The 16494-nt window shown below is 46.4% G+C and overlaps 1 protein-coding gene across 4 annotated transcripts in view; it reads right to left on the bottom strand.

Moving 5' to 3' along the window:
- Nucleotides 1-8562: 8562 nt before the first annotated feature.
- Nucleotides 8563-16494, bottom strand: part of CYFIP2 (cytoplasmic FMR1 interacting protein 2) — a 97014-nt gene continuing 89082 nt past the window's right edge. For 3 of the 4 annotated variants that reach the window (XM_012730078.1, XM_012730077.1, XM_012730076.1), the window contains 3 exons: nt 15302-15540; nt 13175-13322; nt 8563-11406 (listed from right to left, as the gene is read on the bottom strand). In XM_012730078.1, coding sequence (XP_012585532.1) covers nt 11239-11406; nt 13175-13322; nt 15302-15540 — 555 coding nt within the window. In that variant the 3' untranslated portion in view covers nt 8563-11238. Of the gene's footprint in view, nt 11407-13174; nt 13323-15301; nt 15545-16494 lie in introns of all 4 variants that reach the window. The other variant, XM_012730075.1, reaches the window with a different exon arrangement.

A 16494-nucleotide genomic window follows, 5' to 3' on the forward strand; every position in this document is an offset into this window, starting at 1 on the left:
AATCCCGGAACAGTCACTTTGCAAGTGTGGACAGGACTGGGAGCTGGGGAATCAGGAAGCTTTTAGACCCAGCCGGCTTATCTCCTCGTACTTGTGATATTTAGGTCAATTCTTGACATTTCTCCTATTTTCAGTTTCTTCATTTGTAACATAGAGATAATAGGAGATAGAAAGTATTTGTCAACTTTGCTGGGAGGTACCAATCAATAAGTCCATGTGGGACTTATTGCAAGGCACTGGGGAGAAGCTAATATCGTTCTAAACAAGACCCTGCCCTCATGGAGCTTGTATTCAGAAGAGGTAGATAGGCTACAAGTAAGTGAACAAATGAGTGAGAAATAAAAATTACAGTATGTAAATAGATGTAATGAAAAGAAAGCAGGGAAGGGGGCAGCTAATGACTTACACAGGTTGGGAAAAGCCTTACTTGGATGCTGACATTTAAACTGATTGACAAGAAAGGAACTGTGTGAAGATCTGCAGAAGAGCTTCCAGAGAGATGCAGTAGCTGGTTCAAAGGCCCTGAGGTGTGAACAAGCCTGGGGTGCTTGAGGGACGGAAGGAGGCTGTTTTGGTGAGGAGAGGGAGAGGGCGCGTAATAGAATCTTCACTGCTACCCAAGATAAATGAGAATGTATATCCACACAAAAACTTGTATATGAATGTTCAAAGTAGCACTATTCGTAATAATAAAAAATTGGAAACGCTGCAAATATCCATCACTGACAAATGGACAAAGTGTGGTATATCCACTTAAAGGAGTAAGACTCAGCCATAAAAAGGAATGCAGTACTGACACTTGGTGCAACATGAGGGACCTTGAAAACTTTGCAAGAAGGGCCTGACCCATAGGCCACATACTATACAATCGGATTTATATTAAGGCCACAAACAGGCAAATCTCTGTAGACTTGTCTCTATTGACAAAAACAAACAAAAACAGATAAATGGCTTCTAGGGGCTAGGGACTTAGGGGAATGGAGAGTGACTGCCAGTAAGTATGGGGTTTCCTGTGGCAGAGGGGAATTTTCTGGAATTAGATATGGTGATTACTGCACAATTTTGTGATTATAATTGACTTGGGGGTTAGGTAACCAAACCCTCTTTCCCTTGAAGTTGAAAACCTGAGCATAAGTCAGTTCTCTGTATCGTCAGGTTCCACATAAGGAATTCAACCTACTGCTTCCCTGTGAATGTGGAACCTCCCCCTTGAAAAAAAGTAGTATTAGTGGATGCCCCTCACCTCTGTAGTTAAACCTCTGTTGATCAAAGGTCAATTGATTATGAAAACTCACCAGGAAAGGATAAACCTTAAGGTAAGTGGTTTGTATTGAAATTAAAAACAACAACAGAGGATGGGCGAGAGCTTAGCAGGCATCCTGGAGCTCAGGGTCATAGTCTCTGTGCTGAGCTGACTGCTGAGGAGAGCCCAGCACCAGAGGACAAGCAACTGGCCGGGAGCCACACAGCAACAAAGTGGCAGGGCCACATTCACACCTAGGCTGGCTGAGTCACAGCCATTCTTTCAGGTGACGCTTTTACAAAGCACGGGACCTGGTAGACACCCAGCGAGCACCCTGTGTGCAAGCGATGAATAGATTTGGGTCTCCCCACCCCATTGGGCTGTCATGCTCCTTTTGGCCTCCACTCCCTGAACTGCATCTCTTCTACCAAGAAAAGGAAGACCAGGCAGTGGCCCTGCCCCCTGGGGCACCCCAGCCTCAAGGCTGCTCATTAACTTTCTGCCAACATAGTCACACTGGAAATTCTGGTTTGCCAGTTGGGGTGGATGAAGGGCCCCAAAGGAATTCAGAGCGTGGGTTAAGGTTGCTCCATGGCTTCCAATGTGCAGGGGTAACCAGCCCTCCATGGTTAAGCTTGTTGGCTGGGATGGGCCTGGCTATAAGGTTGGGGGGGAGTGGCAGGTCACCAGCCTTAGATTGGCTGCAGACCCAGGAGCTGGGCCAATATAAAGCCTCGCCTTTTTTTTTTTTTTTAAGTTGAACTGAAGATCAACTGACACTAATTAGACTCCCCAAAGAAAAATGCAGTTGCTTGTTTTGAGACTGAGCCAGTAAATACATGCGAGCATCCACTGCAAGGCCCGCATTCCCAGAATTTCCCTGGTCTGCTCAGAATGCTCTGACCTTCCTGGCAAATCTGTTTGTTTGTTTCTTTGTTTGTTTTTTTAATTACAACAGTTCATTTTTACATCATTTTGTACATTTTTTTTCCATCTCAATTGTAATCCCCGTGGGCTTCCCATCACCAAGTCACCCATGTGCCATCACCATAATCCCATGCACTTCCCTCCCCCCCTCCCCACGTTTTTGATCCCATTCCCCACTTCACCCCTGCAAAATGTCTCTGGTACATGGTTGTTCATTATTTTTGTTATTTTCTCACCTGCTCCATTATACTCCTGCTATGAGTGAAACCATCCAGTATTTTTCTTTCTCTTTCTGGCTTATCTCACTAAGCATGATCTTTTCCAGCTCCATCCAAGTTGCTGCAAAAGACATGTGTTTCTCTTTTTTGGTTGCTGAGTAATATTCCATTGTATATATGTACCACATCTTTTTTATCCAGTCATCTACTTTTGGGCATTTGGGCTGCTTCCATGTTTTTCCAATTGTAAATAAAGCAGCAGTAAACATGGGGGTGCAGGTATCTTTTTCAATCAGTGTTTTTGTGTCTTTTGGGTAGATACCTAGGAGTGGGATTACTGGGTCGTAGGGAATCTCCATGTTTAGCAGTTTGAGGAACCTCCAAACAGTTCTCCATAGTGGTTGTACTAGTTTGCATTCCCACCAGCAGTGCAGGAGAGTTCCTTTTTCTCCACATCCTCGCCAACATTTGTTGTTGCTAGTTATTTGAAGATGTGCCATTCTCACTGGGGTGAGGTGCTTTTAATTTGAATCTCCCTTATTACGAGTGATGTTGAACATTTTTCATATGCTTGTTGGCCATCTGCATTTCCTCTTTAGAGAAGTGTCTTTTTAGCTCTCCTGCCCATTTTTTGATGGGGTTGTTTATTTTTGTTGAGTTTCATCAGTTTTCCGTATATTTTTGTGATCAGTCCTTTATCACTACTTTTGTGTGAGAAAATTTTTTCCCAATCAATGGGATGTCTGTTTGTTTTTAGTAATGTCTCTTTTGCTGTACAGAAGCTCTTTAACTTGATGTAGTCCCATCTATTTATCTTTGCCTTCACTATTGTGGCGTGGGGTGCTCTGTCTTTAAAAATGTCGCTGAAGTGTATGTCGTGTAGTGTTTGACCCATCTTTGCTTTTAGGTATTTTATGGTTTCCGTTCTTATGTCTAGGTCTTTAATCCACTTCGAGTTGATTTTTGTGACTGGAGTGAGGCAGTGATCTAGTTTCATTTTTTTGCATGTAGCTTCCCACAAAACTGGGTTTTTAATCACTCAGCTTTACCCCCATAAAAAGGCTGAGGAGGATCCCATAGGGAGAAAATGAACACAACCAGGGACAGGTCCCAGCAGGCTCTGTCTCCACACTGCTCCCCAGCTTCCTGTCCAGCCCTTATTCTGATTCTGTCTTGGTCCCTGTCCTTCCTGCCTCGACCCCAGGTCGCACAGTCTTCCCCAGTCCTTCCCAAAGCCCCATAGCACTGTTTCAGCAGACAGATCACAGAGGTGACGGTGGGCCCAAAGAGCTATCTCTCACAGCCCAGGGTGGCTCAGGCTCAGCCATCCAGCTTTGTGTAAATACACTCTGTGACTTTCACACAACCACAAAATCACCTACAGATGCCTTTCTCAGAACGGACGCCCATTGGTAAGCAACGCGTGACTGGATAGTACAACGGAATGCTCTCAGGTACGGCCAGTCAGTCCCCGTTCGCTTTTATAAGACAGTTGCCTCTGTAAGTCAGGCTTGTTTGTTGACACCACGTACATGGGCTTTTCCAAGGATACAGGGATCAAGCTATTCTGCAGACATGGAGGGAGCCCCTGGGTGTATCATCCACTGTGAGAGGCACAGGCGCAGTGATGAGGCAAGTAGTCCTTCTACTCACAGACATGAGAAGTTTCAGACAATTAATGTTGAATTGCAATTTTGATGACTGACAAGAGGACCAGGAACAGAATGCAGAGTAGATAACAGCAACTGGGGGCTAGGCTTCCAGGAGAAGCGCCATCTGAGCCTGAAGGACAGGCAAGGCCTAATCTATGAGGACCAGAGGTGAGGTAGAGGGCATGGGTCATCCTTGGCAGACGGGGTGATTGTGAACTTCTGAGGGGACAAGGGGAGACTGGGGCCTCAGGTTGGGCTGCAGAAGGCCACTGGTGTAATTGTTTAGCTTCCATTGTTTTTTCTGAGTCTGGGTCTTTAAGTGTAAGGTGGGAATGGTGGAGGTGGAGGTGGGGGGTGGGGTAAATCCACGTGGCAGCCAAGCTTGGGCTGGTGCTGTCTGAGAAGGCAGTTCTGGGCACCCCTTAGGGTCTGTGCATAGGGGAGAAGGGGTGTGTTTCTCCAGCTCTGGGATGGCCCTCTGCCAGGAAGTGTTTAAGAAAAGCCCCAAGCAGGGGGCTTTTTGAGTTCTCCTTTGCCTGTTGGTCTGAAACTCCAGAAGGCAGAATCCTGGGTTTCATTCTGACTGATGAAGGTGGAGCTTAGGAGCTGCATATTTTTAGCTCAGATAGCATCTCACAGCATATTTTCCCAGGGAAACCCTTCACTTTTTGTCTTGCCGGAAGCTCTGGACTCCCCAGCCAGCTCAGCATCTGGGAATCAAGGCGGGAAGAGGCTTAGAGCACAGACTGAGAAAATCCAAGTAATTCAAACCAGATGTGGAAGCAGGGCCTGATTTGGGGGGTTTGCTCAGAAGAAAGCCAATGTGTCTTTGTGCCCTTCCCACCTTTATTTCTCTTTAGGGAACAAAGGCAGGAACCACCAGCCACCTCCCAACACAGACAGGGGCTGGAGCAAGAGAACTCAATCCTCTGAGTCCCTTAATCACTAAAAGCTCTATTGAGGATACTAACACACCAACCCCATTAATTATGTGAAAGCCTTCCTGAGGCAGTAAAAGTCACACAAAGGGTTATAAAAATTCTGAATTCTGCTTGAGCTATTGTATTATGAGTTACCCTCCTAGTAGTCTCTAATTGCATCCTTACAATTTTGATTGAAAGTGCTGAAATCCAAGAATTCAGTTTGATACATTATAGTATGGTGACTTTAATGTTATTAACCCACCTGCATCTTATTTACCAAATTATTAATGGCAGCAAATATGCCACAGCTCTGCAAAAATGCCTGCAGATGTGATTTTCACAGCAGTTTAATTTGTGGATCTAGCATGGCTCAGCAGATCTATTTATAGGGTTTTTGGTTTTTTTTTTTCACTCAGATGAAAAACAGCTTATTAAATTTAACGATGTTACTGGGAAAGAAAAAAATATTAAAAGTTCTAAATCATACTGTTAAACTGTTATAACATGTGTTATCTCCCTGAACACAAGAGTTATCTTTTACAACACAGAAAACGCATGTGGAAGGTCATGGGCCCCTAGACCTGAAAGTTGGCAAACATATCAAAGACGACTGAGTTTAATTATCACTGCATATTCTGAGCGTTCACTGATGTTTGGATGGACGAAATAAACACATGTGCAATTCATAAATGCATTTGCATTTATTCTAGATATTTCATTTTCTTGCCCCATTTTGACATTATTATGTTCATATTATCAAGATTTTTGCCTCCTCAACTTTACTGGGGTAAAATTATGAAAAAATACATATATTTATGGTGTATAATATGGTGCTCTGATGTACATATGCATTCTCAGATGATCACCAGAATCAAGTTAGTCAATACTTAACACTTCCATTATCTCACAGTTACTTTTTTGGGGGGGCGTGGTAGGGGATGGGAGAGTAACTACTATCTTCATAATCAAGTTTTTATATAAATTGCATTCAATTTGAAGAAATTTCGTTCTGAAAGGGTGTTTTAACAACTCTTAAAACAACACTTCTTGAGAAGTGAACCATACATTTTATATAGTACATTCACTGTTGCAAGATATTTTTGTTTCATACATTGTATCATATAAATATCCCTTATGGTACAATTTCACTACTTCTTAAAGCATTACATAGAACACACAGCATTTCTAGAAATATTTAAAAATTTTCATTCTGGGGTATTCTGGGAAACCTCTCTAAAGTAGTCCACAGCTCATCTGTTCTGATCTCCTTTAGTCAGGTTGACACTTTGACCTGACCTAGATGGTCAAAAAACAAGCTGGCTTGGGATTATCTGAATGCGCCTGTTCTTAGTCATCAAAACATTTTTTTAAAGATTTATTTACTTATGTATATAGAACTGGGGTACAGGCCAGAGGTACAGGGGCAGTGAGGACTCACCAGAGACATGAGTGGGGAGCAGAACAGGGTGACTGACACACTGCAGAGGGGAGCAGTAGGCATGTCAGGGAGATATGCTGTGCCATGTGGGTCACTTCCCCTGGCTGGGGGTCAGACTCATGAAGTGACTGCGACTAGCTTCGTAGTGCTGTGCTTTAATCCTTTGTGCCACCAGGAAAGGCCCCAAAACATTCTTTTTGCACTGTTCCAATTTCTTTATAGTCTATGGGAATACCATTCTCATTGTGTCTTTCACTTGCGTTTTCATTAGGAAACCTAATCTTGCTAAAATTTGTAAAAATAAACTCTTAATATTTGTGTATTATATAGACTTGGGTGTTTTTTATTTTGGGGGGAATATTCATAATAATAAGCAACAGTTCACAATAAGTCACTCTCAGTTGACATAAATTTAAAGTAAATTTTATTTTCCTCCAGGACCAAATTCCTGTTTATTTGAGGATAATGTGATTCCACTGAACTCTTTCAGTGCATCTTATACTTTCCTAAATTAAATTTAAGAATGTTAAAAGCCTTTTGTAGATAATCTATAAAGTACCTGGAAGTAGTTATAATATGCCATCTAACATACTTCATAAAATTTCTATTTTTGAAAAGCTCCATTTAAAAAAGCAAAGCCTTGGCTCTTCCTGGTGGCACAGTGGGTTAAAGCACAGCACTAAGAAGCTAAAGCCACTTCAGTATAAGTTCGATCCCCGCCCTGGAGGTGACCCACATGGCGAGGCAGACCTCTCCTGACCTGCCTCAGCAGTGTACTTCATCGGTGGCCTGTTCTGTTCTCCACTCTGTCTCTGGTGAATCCTCACACCACTCCTGTACCTCTGGCCTGTACCCCAGTTCTGTATGCATAAATAAATAAATCTTTTTTTTAAAAAAAAGCATAGCTTTTTTTCTCCCCAAAATTGACATCCTTAGAGGTACAATTGTAGCCATGTTTCCTAGCTACCAATGGCCCAACAAATGACAAACATTGTTTTATTGGACTCTGGAGATACTGTGTACTTTTGCAAATTGAATGTTTGTGGCCACTCTGTATTGAACATGCTTTCGGCACATTTTTTCCAACAGCGTGTGCTCAGTGGGTATCTCTGTGTCACCCTGAATGGGGGTGTGTATACTTTCTAACCATGATGCTATTGCAGTTAATAGTGAATAGTAGCTTTCAACATGGCTTCTAAATGTACCGTGAAACCAAATGATTTGTGAAGTTCACTTTATTACAATCCTCATTTTATCGTGGAGTCTGGACCTGAACATTGCCAACACCAAAGTATGTCCAACGTGTATTGTACGTGATGCAAAAAAAAAAAAAAAAAATGTAGGTTCAAATCCCAGCCGTTACTGAGAACCTGTATGGCAATACACATTGCACAAAACCCATGAACTTTAAGACTAGCCAACAGAAAAAGGGACAGACGGGATTAAACATGGTGCCTGCACATGACAGGTCTCATTAAATCTTAGTTCCCATCTTCCTTTCAAAACTCAGCAGACTAGGGTGTAGGGTTACACTTGGGGAGACTAAAAATCTAGAAAGGCAGGGACTCTCCCCTATACTGGCAGGGCAAGTCATTTTGTAAGATGCATTTACCCAGCGAGAGGCAAAACAAACAAAACAAACTGTTGAGTGTATCTCCTTCCATTCTCTTTCAGGTTATGACCTTAGGAGTCCAGATTTTTTTTGGGGGGGGGGGGGGGGGGTGGAGAAAGGCTGGCTAATTGCATTGCTGTTTCAAATCTCACATGATTTTTGAGAAAGATATCAGGTCCTACTTAGTCTTTAATATATGGATTGCTGAACACTTTTTTCTTCATTTTGGGTCCTAATCACCTATTCTGGGGAAATAAGACCAAAGTCCTGTTATAGAGGTAATAGATGCAGGGGAAATTGGCCCCAGAGGGAATCCCCCACCTCATCATGGAACACAGAAGAATCCTCACTGTGTGTGAGTATTCAGAACTGCAGTTTTACTGTCCAGATTCAGCACCTCCAGACTCCCACCCTCAGAACCCTAATGCCCCTGCTGTCCTAGATAACTGTCCTGGCCCCCAGACACTTCCCGGGGCATCAGCTTTAACATGACCTTCCACAGACCACTGAGAACAGGGATACGATGAGGAAAGGAGACCAGGAGGCCAGTTTCACTAGTTTGGAAGCAGTTTTAATGGAGATGGAAATGTGAATCAACTCAACATAGGTACCCCAAAATACAAAGCAAAATATGATTCATCTTCAGCTGCATAGCAAATATGGTTTAAGACTTCAACATCATGATTTGATCACAACCGTAATATAAGTCACCATAAATAAATGTAAATTCATTGTACAAAAATCCCCAACAACTCTTAATACAAATATGGTACATTTGACAGTTTCTGAAACAGAATTTTTTTTAAAACTCTTTAAAACCTAAGGTTTTGTTTGTTTGTTTGTTTTTCCTGTTCTTAAACACACAAAAGTTAAAGGGGTGAGGGGCACAGTCAGACCAGGGAGGAAAGATAGGGAACCTGTTTGGTGTTTATAAATGCTACTGGCACATCAGGGCAATGAGATGTCTCTCCTGAAGGTGAAGCCCTCAATTTACTGAGATCGAGTCTCTTGAGAGTAGTGGGATTCTACCCAGTGGGTCCGATTCAGGGTTATGGATGCAGAGTGGGAGGGGTGGGCTGGTGAAAGAGCAGTGTCATCCACTGGATGACCCAAACTCCACAAAAGCCAGTTAGGAAGATGGATTAAAGGCTGTATCTTCACAGCCAGTCACTGGTCTGTAGGAGCGAGCCAACTACTGCTCCCACATAGGACTGGAGATTCAGAAGGCCCTGGAGCTTGGAGATACTGTGAGGTTTATGAAGGCATGTGTTATCTGTTACTTCTGTCATGTCACCTCTCCCTTTACCTCTGGGAAATCAAGAGGGAAACAGGACATCAGACTAGGAAGAGACAGCTCCACAAAAGGAGAGCTGCCAGCTCCCACACGGACCCACTTTCCTTCCCAACAGTTTTCCTTTCGTGGCCCAGAGGAGCTCAGCAGCAAGGGTAGCAGTGTAGACAGCTTCCACTGCAGGGGTCCTCAGACCTCCACGTGCATCCTTCAGATACTGTGTGGAAAGTGAAGATTTCTCCACTCTACTGCCAGAAGCAGGATGAGAGGGTTTCGGGTAGGGTCCAGCAATCTCCATCACAGATGCTAATTGCAGGAAGCCTGATGTAGGTGGCCCCTGGATCATACTTGAGGAGCCACACCTCTCCTCCCTGGTGAGGGTGAGTGTATCACCCAGACCTTGTGCTATGGGCACACCTTGGCTATTTCCATGGGTTAAAATAGGTCATTTAACTCAGGGTAGCCACTCCTACTCATCTGCCCTGAGGGAGAGAATCATTGTAGTTTTGTCTCCTCTCTTCCCTGGTCTGAGAAGCAGCAGCAATGTCTTTATGCATTCTTACAAGTTCAGGATCACAGACTCCCTCTGAAGATGAGGTGGGGAATGAGGACAACTCCCCAAGGGCTCCTGTCCCTCTCAGCAGCCTCCCCTTGCTCCTTGGGAGACCCTGAGGAAGTGTCGCGCTTGGCAAATGAAGTAGATGTCTCTCAGTGAGGTCCACCCCACCTCAGGTTCTAAGCTAAGGGATGTGAAGGGAGTTGAGAGCCATAGATAAAATGTCCCCGGAAGGCTTTTAGCTTCCACAGAGTGAACTTCCAGATTCACTAAACCAGGATTCTTCTTTGCTGTCAGAAGAAAAGTGTTATTTATACTCCCTCTTGACCCTGTGATGATTTTGGCTTCTCTTCGAATAACCCCTTCATATTTCTCTCTAATGAGAGTTTTCCTTGATGCGTCTACAAAGAGGGGCTCCCTAATTTGGTGTCTGGCAGGCGCCAAGAGCAGCATATGCTTGGCCTGTTCAGTGCTGTCCCCAGTGTCCACGCCCTGAGCACTTGGTGTTCCGGATCTGCTTCAGGGATCAAGGCGCCATCCCCATCCAGCTTCCCACGTATCAGACAGCTTTCTGTTTAGGGCTCTGCAACTGCTGGCTGTGTTCATAAATACCGACCCCCTTCCCGCCCCGAGTTACTCGGGGCCAGGCGGGGAGCGCGTTCCTGAGTTCTCTCTGGGCATGCCCTGAGAGCGGTGCTAGGATGTGGTCTGGGGTGTCTACAGAAGGCTGGAGTCAACACCATCTGCCAAGGCACCTAGAACCTCACACTTCGTTTTTTGTACTATGGATCTCCATTCCTGGCCCGAGAGTACTCTTGCCAGTAGAATCCCTGGTCTCTGGAGCAGAGGAGATGCCCCGGGGAAAGAAGGGGCAGGTAGTCAGAGGTGTGAGGCCAGAAAGCACAGGCCTGCCGGTCAGGCCAGGCTGACAATTTAGGGCACCCCCACACCCTTCTCTTGACTTCTGAGACTTCAGTCCTGGGGTCACATGTGGGCACAGGGTAGGAGGTTGCCCTCTTGGGAGGAGGTTTCGGGAAGCAACTTCTGATAAGGGTAGGGCTGTGAGATGATGAGAGGGTAAAGCGAGGGCTCTTACATAGCAGAGTGAACAAAGAAAGAAAAAGCACATACTTCCCTGTTTCTTTTTTTTTTTGTTTTTTCATTTACACACTATGGAAAAACCACCATGGAGATGTCATGGAGAGCATGCACAGGCCCAGCCCTTAGGAGTGGTGTGAATGTGTTGGGGACGTTCTTGTTTGCTGTCAGGTCCATTCCACATGTTGTCCGTGGGACCATGTTGCAGGCTGGCCTTGGCTTTCTCTCTCCTGCCTTTTCTTCTGCTCCAGGTTGAAGGTCTGCAGCTGGTCTCCACCAGCTAGCAGGTGGTGGCCAGGGACTGGTGGATGGGTGGCTGGAAGCAGCGCACATGCTCCACTGTGGAACTGTCTGTCTCCACCGACTTCATGTACTTGTTCAAGATGGCAAACACCTCATTGTTCAAGATCTGGTACTTCCTGATCCTGTCTGCCATCTTCTTCAGGGGCTATAAGGGGACAGGCAGGTGCAGGTTAGGGAACAGAGAAATAAAGCATTAGCAATGGAAGAATTCAGTGAGGTTGGGGTTCAGGGTCTTGAACCATATAGACCAATGGAAAAGAGTCTAGAAATAACCCTTCCGTATGTAGGCCAAGTGATTGTCAACAAGGATACCAAGACCATTCAATATAGGAAGGGCAATCTTTTCAACAAATGGAGTTTCAAAGAATGAATTTGAATATTTTTTTGAAATTGAATTCGTATATCAAATTTTAAAAAATTAGCTCAAAATGAATTACATCGTAAGCGCTAAAGCAATAAAAAATTCTTAGAACACAGAGGAAAGACTTATGACACTGAATTTGGCAGTAATTTCTTGGATATGTCATCAAAACACAGATAATAAAAGAATACTGGATTTCATCAAAATTAAAAATTTGTCTACATCAAAGGACACATTAACATAATGAAAGGCAAACATAAAAAAATCTGTGCATCACAGATCTGATCTGGGATTAAGATCCATAATATATTAAGAATTCTTGCAATTCAATAATAAAAGCAACCAAATTAAGAAAAAAACTTGACATTTCTCCAAAGGAGCTAAACAAAGAGCCAATAAGTACATAAAAAGACACTAATGATATTGGAACTACAATAAAATCTCATGTCCTGCCTCAGAAGATGCCTATTACCCCAAAATAAAACAAAACAAGCCCAGAAAATCATAGATTCTGGGGGAATGCAGAGAAAGGGGACACTGTTGAGCGGGGCTGGTGGGGATGTTGCAGGTATATGGAAAACAGTATCACAGTTCCTCCGTAGTTAAAGAGAAAAAGGGAAGCGGCAAAATACCCCTTCTAGGTATTTATCCCAAAGAAATAGGAATGGAGACTTTTCACAGGTATCTGTACTCATGATCAAACAGCCAAAAAAGGTGGTTGTAGCTGAGAAGGCTGAATGGATAGGCGAGAGGTGGGGAAGTCATGGTGAGGTTTACACGTGTTATTCTAAGGGCCATAATCCTGTCACCAAAGTGGCTTCCATCTACGTGAGGTCCAGAGTAGAGAACAGGCCTCGTGTTGAAGGGGCAGAGTTTCCTTTGGGGAAGGCGAGAAACTCCCAGCCATGGACGGTGTGATGGCTGCATCGCTGTGAGTGTACCAAATGTAATACCATGCACTCACAAATGGATGAAATGCTAAACTGTGTTATGCAGATTCTCCCACAATGAATTCGACCCTTTATGAAGTGGTTCCTGCCTTTCTCCCCTCTCAGCTGGTCCCTGAGTTCCACCCTTGGTCTCAGCCACACGTCTTTGCACCTCTGTGCCTCTGCCTAGCTGCTTTCCTGCACCCCAGATTCTGCCGGGTTACTTGCTGCTGGTCCTTCTGGACTCAAACCAACCATCTCTCCACAGGAGCCTGCTCGGCTCCCCTGCTTCAGGCGCCCTCAGCCTGGTTTAGATGTCCCTTCATGATGTCCCACAGCTTTGTTTGACATTGTCCCACCCCGTCCCTGCACACAGGAGTCACCTCTGCATGCTGGTGCACACGGCAGGTGCATTTCAGGCTGGGAGCTGGCCCTGCCTTGTGGGGTAACCTGATTCATTTCTGGGGTTGGGAGCCAGTGAGTCAGGGCCTCATACAGAAAGCTCATCGTGGAGAGTCTGCACCCCCCTGAGGTGAGCGGCAGGACCTCCATAAGCAGCACCCCCCTTTCTGTCCCAGAGTCAGCCAGCTGGCCAGGACTGGCCTGTCTCCCAGGCCACTCACCACATTCTTGATGATTTCGTCCTTTCCATCTTGCCTCTGGACTTTGAGCAGGTGGTAGCAGAAATCAAACAGGTCAAAGCGCCGTTGCTGACCCAGCAGGACGATGATGGAGCAGCCAGCCCAGTTCAAGCCGTCTCCAAAACACTGCCTGTGAGCAGAGAGGAGGCAGTGGGTGCGGGCAGGGCAGAGTGACCTTGGTCTGGACCAGAGGTCAGGTAGTGATGGGCCCAGTCCTAGGCCTCTTGTCTTAGTCTGTTCACCAGTATGGGGCTGTTATGAGCATGGGTTCTGGGGCCTGTGGCTTTATGGAGACATTCTAGTCACAAAGATGTCAGTCTCTCACCCCATTAATGAAAGAATAGCTTTGAAGACCCCACAAGTTTGCAAGGAAAATTCAACCAGCCCTTGAGACTGACAGAGGTCACAGCTTAAGGAAACTCTGTCTTGGCTTGTAAAGGGGCCAGGGGAACCTCCTGGAACTTTAGGGCCATTTCAGTCCAGGCTATTGTGAACTTCGAAGGCAGGAATTGGGCGCAATGGCTAGGAGAGCAGAAGTGTGTGTGTGTGCGTGTGCGTGTGCGTGTGTGTGTGTGGTATATGAGAGTCCTCTTGGGTCTGGAAAAGTCAGCCTGCAGGTGTCCAGCTCCCATCAGCAATCTGGCAAATTGGGATGCTGGAGGGTCACCTCTGCTGTCCTGTCCTCCAGAAGCAGCCACCATCTACACCAGGCAGTTCCTGCTCACCATGGCTGCAGTCACTCTGAAAACAGCCTGCCCACTCTAGTCCTGGCCCCACAGCCCTGAGGGCCTGCTCACCTCTCTCTTGTACTTGTTCCTTAAGGTTCTGGGCTCCTTAGGGGCAGGCCTGATCTGCCTTCTTCACCCCCTGGGCTCTGGATATGTCACTGGTTTTGTGAAAGAGAACCAGGCTCCACTTCTGTCTTCTTTGAGGTCAGGATGGAGCCTTAGGGACCACTATTAGGCCCTGACCTCTGCCAAGGAAGCTTTCCCCTGTTCCTGGAGCCCTGGAGTGTTGTTGGGGTTCAGGTGGACAGTGAGCGTCATGATCCTGAGACCTGCCACCCCTTTCCTCAGCCCAGCCTCCATCCATTCTCAGTAGACTATGCCCGAGGACTTGAAGCCCCTTGTGCATGCTCATTTCTGCCTCTCGCAGTTCCTGGCCTTCTGGAATGTCACTGTCCCTGTCTAAGGGCAAGCACCATGCTTGTAGATCCATGTCCAAGGATCAGTTCTAGTCTGTGAACTGAATCTGGCAAGCCCTCATCTCTCCTCTCGGACACCTTCCAGCCCTGGCTGCTTGCACCCTCATTCCATGGACCACGTCTCTCCCCTAGTAGGCCAGGGACCATCTACTGCTGCTCCCCATTGCTGTCTGTCTAGCACCCAGTGTGGTGACCAGTGAGGCATACTCGGGAGACAGCAGGTCTGGGTTCTGACTGCTGCAATGAAGCAAATACAGCAGCAAGGCAAATATGACACTAAAGCAAGTCACAGGAATGCTGGGCTTCCCAGCACCTATACTAGTTATGTGAACACTATACAGTGTCATCTGTGAAACATACAAGAGCACTATCTACCTTGATTAAAAATATTGGCGGGCCCTCCCTGGTGGCAGTAGGTTAAAGCACAGCACTAAGAAGCTAAAGCCACTTCAGCATGAGTTGAATCCCTGCCTGGAGGTGACCACATGGCGTGGCAGACCTCTCCTGGCCCGCCCGCTGCTCCCCTCAGCAGTGTACCTCATCAATCTGCCTGTTCTGCTCCCCACTCTGTCTCTGGTGAATCCTCTCACCTGAGAGGATTCCTCCGGCCTGTACCCCAGTTCTGTATACATAAATAAATAAATCTTTAAAAATATATATATTGGCTAGATTATGCTACCCAGCACCTGAGCCTTCCGTATGTTGTGGCTTCGCGCAGGTGGAGGGTCATAAACACAACTGATGTCTGTGAAGTGCAAGGTGTGTGTTCTGGCTGTAGGAGCACATCAGACACTTGCTGGAGAACCCTTTTGGCCCACCTTCCTACTGAGTTCTAGGGGCCCCAGGACTTTCAAGGGGAGACAAGCAGGTCAAGGTGACCCTCCCTTCCCAGGGGAGGGACTCACTCAGCTGTGAACTCGTTGGTGCCCACGGGGATGCAGTAAACAAACTGCATAGCGCTCCAGAGCCGGTGGAATTCTACACACTCATCCACGTGCATGACGCCGTTGGTGGGCGGGGGGCCCCGCCAGATGGGGTCCTGCAGGTAACTCCGGATGCGCGTCAGAATGACCTCGAACATGGATAGCCCGCAGCACAGACGCTCCTTGGTCAGCAGGTCGCCCTCCCGGGCGATAGCGATTTGCTGGGTAGGGAAGTAGGAAAGGTTCATTGAGCACCTGGGACCCAGCAGTGCTGTAGCTGGACCACCCTGAGTCCAGGGGCACCCACGTGATACACCTGAGCGTCACAGCGGGGAGTCTGTGCGGGGGGGGGGGGGTCTGACTTGTGGTTAGTAAAATCTAGGAGCCAGTGATATAAGAAGAGTTTTATAAATGTCTACCCACTCCTTTAAGGGAATGGTAGGGAGCCACTGAAAAGACTGAGATAGTGCCACGTCTGCTGGTCTTCCTGAGGTGGCAAGACCATGGTGACTGTCAGCTCAGACTCACTGTGTGACGCCCAGTGCCCGTGCTCACTGTTCCATGCATTCGAGCAGTACTGGCACTACCTATTTGTCCCAGCAACCGGGGGAAGGTGCATATTGATCCCCACTGTACGTATGAGGAAACCGAGGGTCAGACAGGTAGTTGGTGAGTTGGCAAAGCAGGGGTTTGAATCCTGTTGGTGTGGATCTATGTTGAATTGCTAAGGAAATAGGGCAGGCTGAAAAGAAGGGCTGTGCATGCCATCCTACTAAAAACCATCAACAACACATAGTCCCGCAGGCAAACAAAACTCCGTGTGTGTGTGTGTGTGTGTGTGTGCGCGCATGCAGGACATTTTAGGGTGAACATCAGTTGTGGGAGCAGATGGGCTTGGAGAAGTGGGTGGGATCTCTGCTTTTTACTTTGCATACTTCTGCATACTTGGAGGTGTTACAAAGAGCATGCGTTATTCTTTTAAAACTTGTCACTGAGGCCTTCCCTGGTGGCGCAGCGGGTTAAAGCACAGCACTGAGAAGCTAAAGCCACTTCCGCATGAATTCATCCCCGCCTACCCCGGAGGAGACTACATGGCATGGCAGACCTCTCCTGGCCCGCCCGCTGCTCCCCTCAGCAGTGTACTTCATCGATCTGCCTGTTCTGCTCCCCGCTCT

The sequence above is a fragment of the Condylura cristata genome, unplaced genomic scaffold (assembly GCF_000260355.1).
Source record: "Condylura cristata isolate star-nosed mole 26May11 unplaced genomic scaffold, ConCri1.0 scaffold00026, whole genome shotgun sequence".
Classification (NCBI taxonomy): Eukaryota; Metazoa; Chordata; class Mammalia; order Eulipotyphla; family Talpidae; genus Condylura; species Condylura cristata.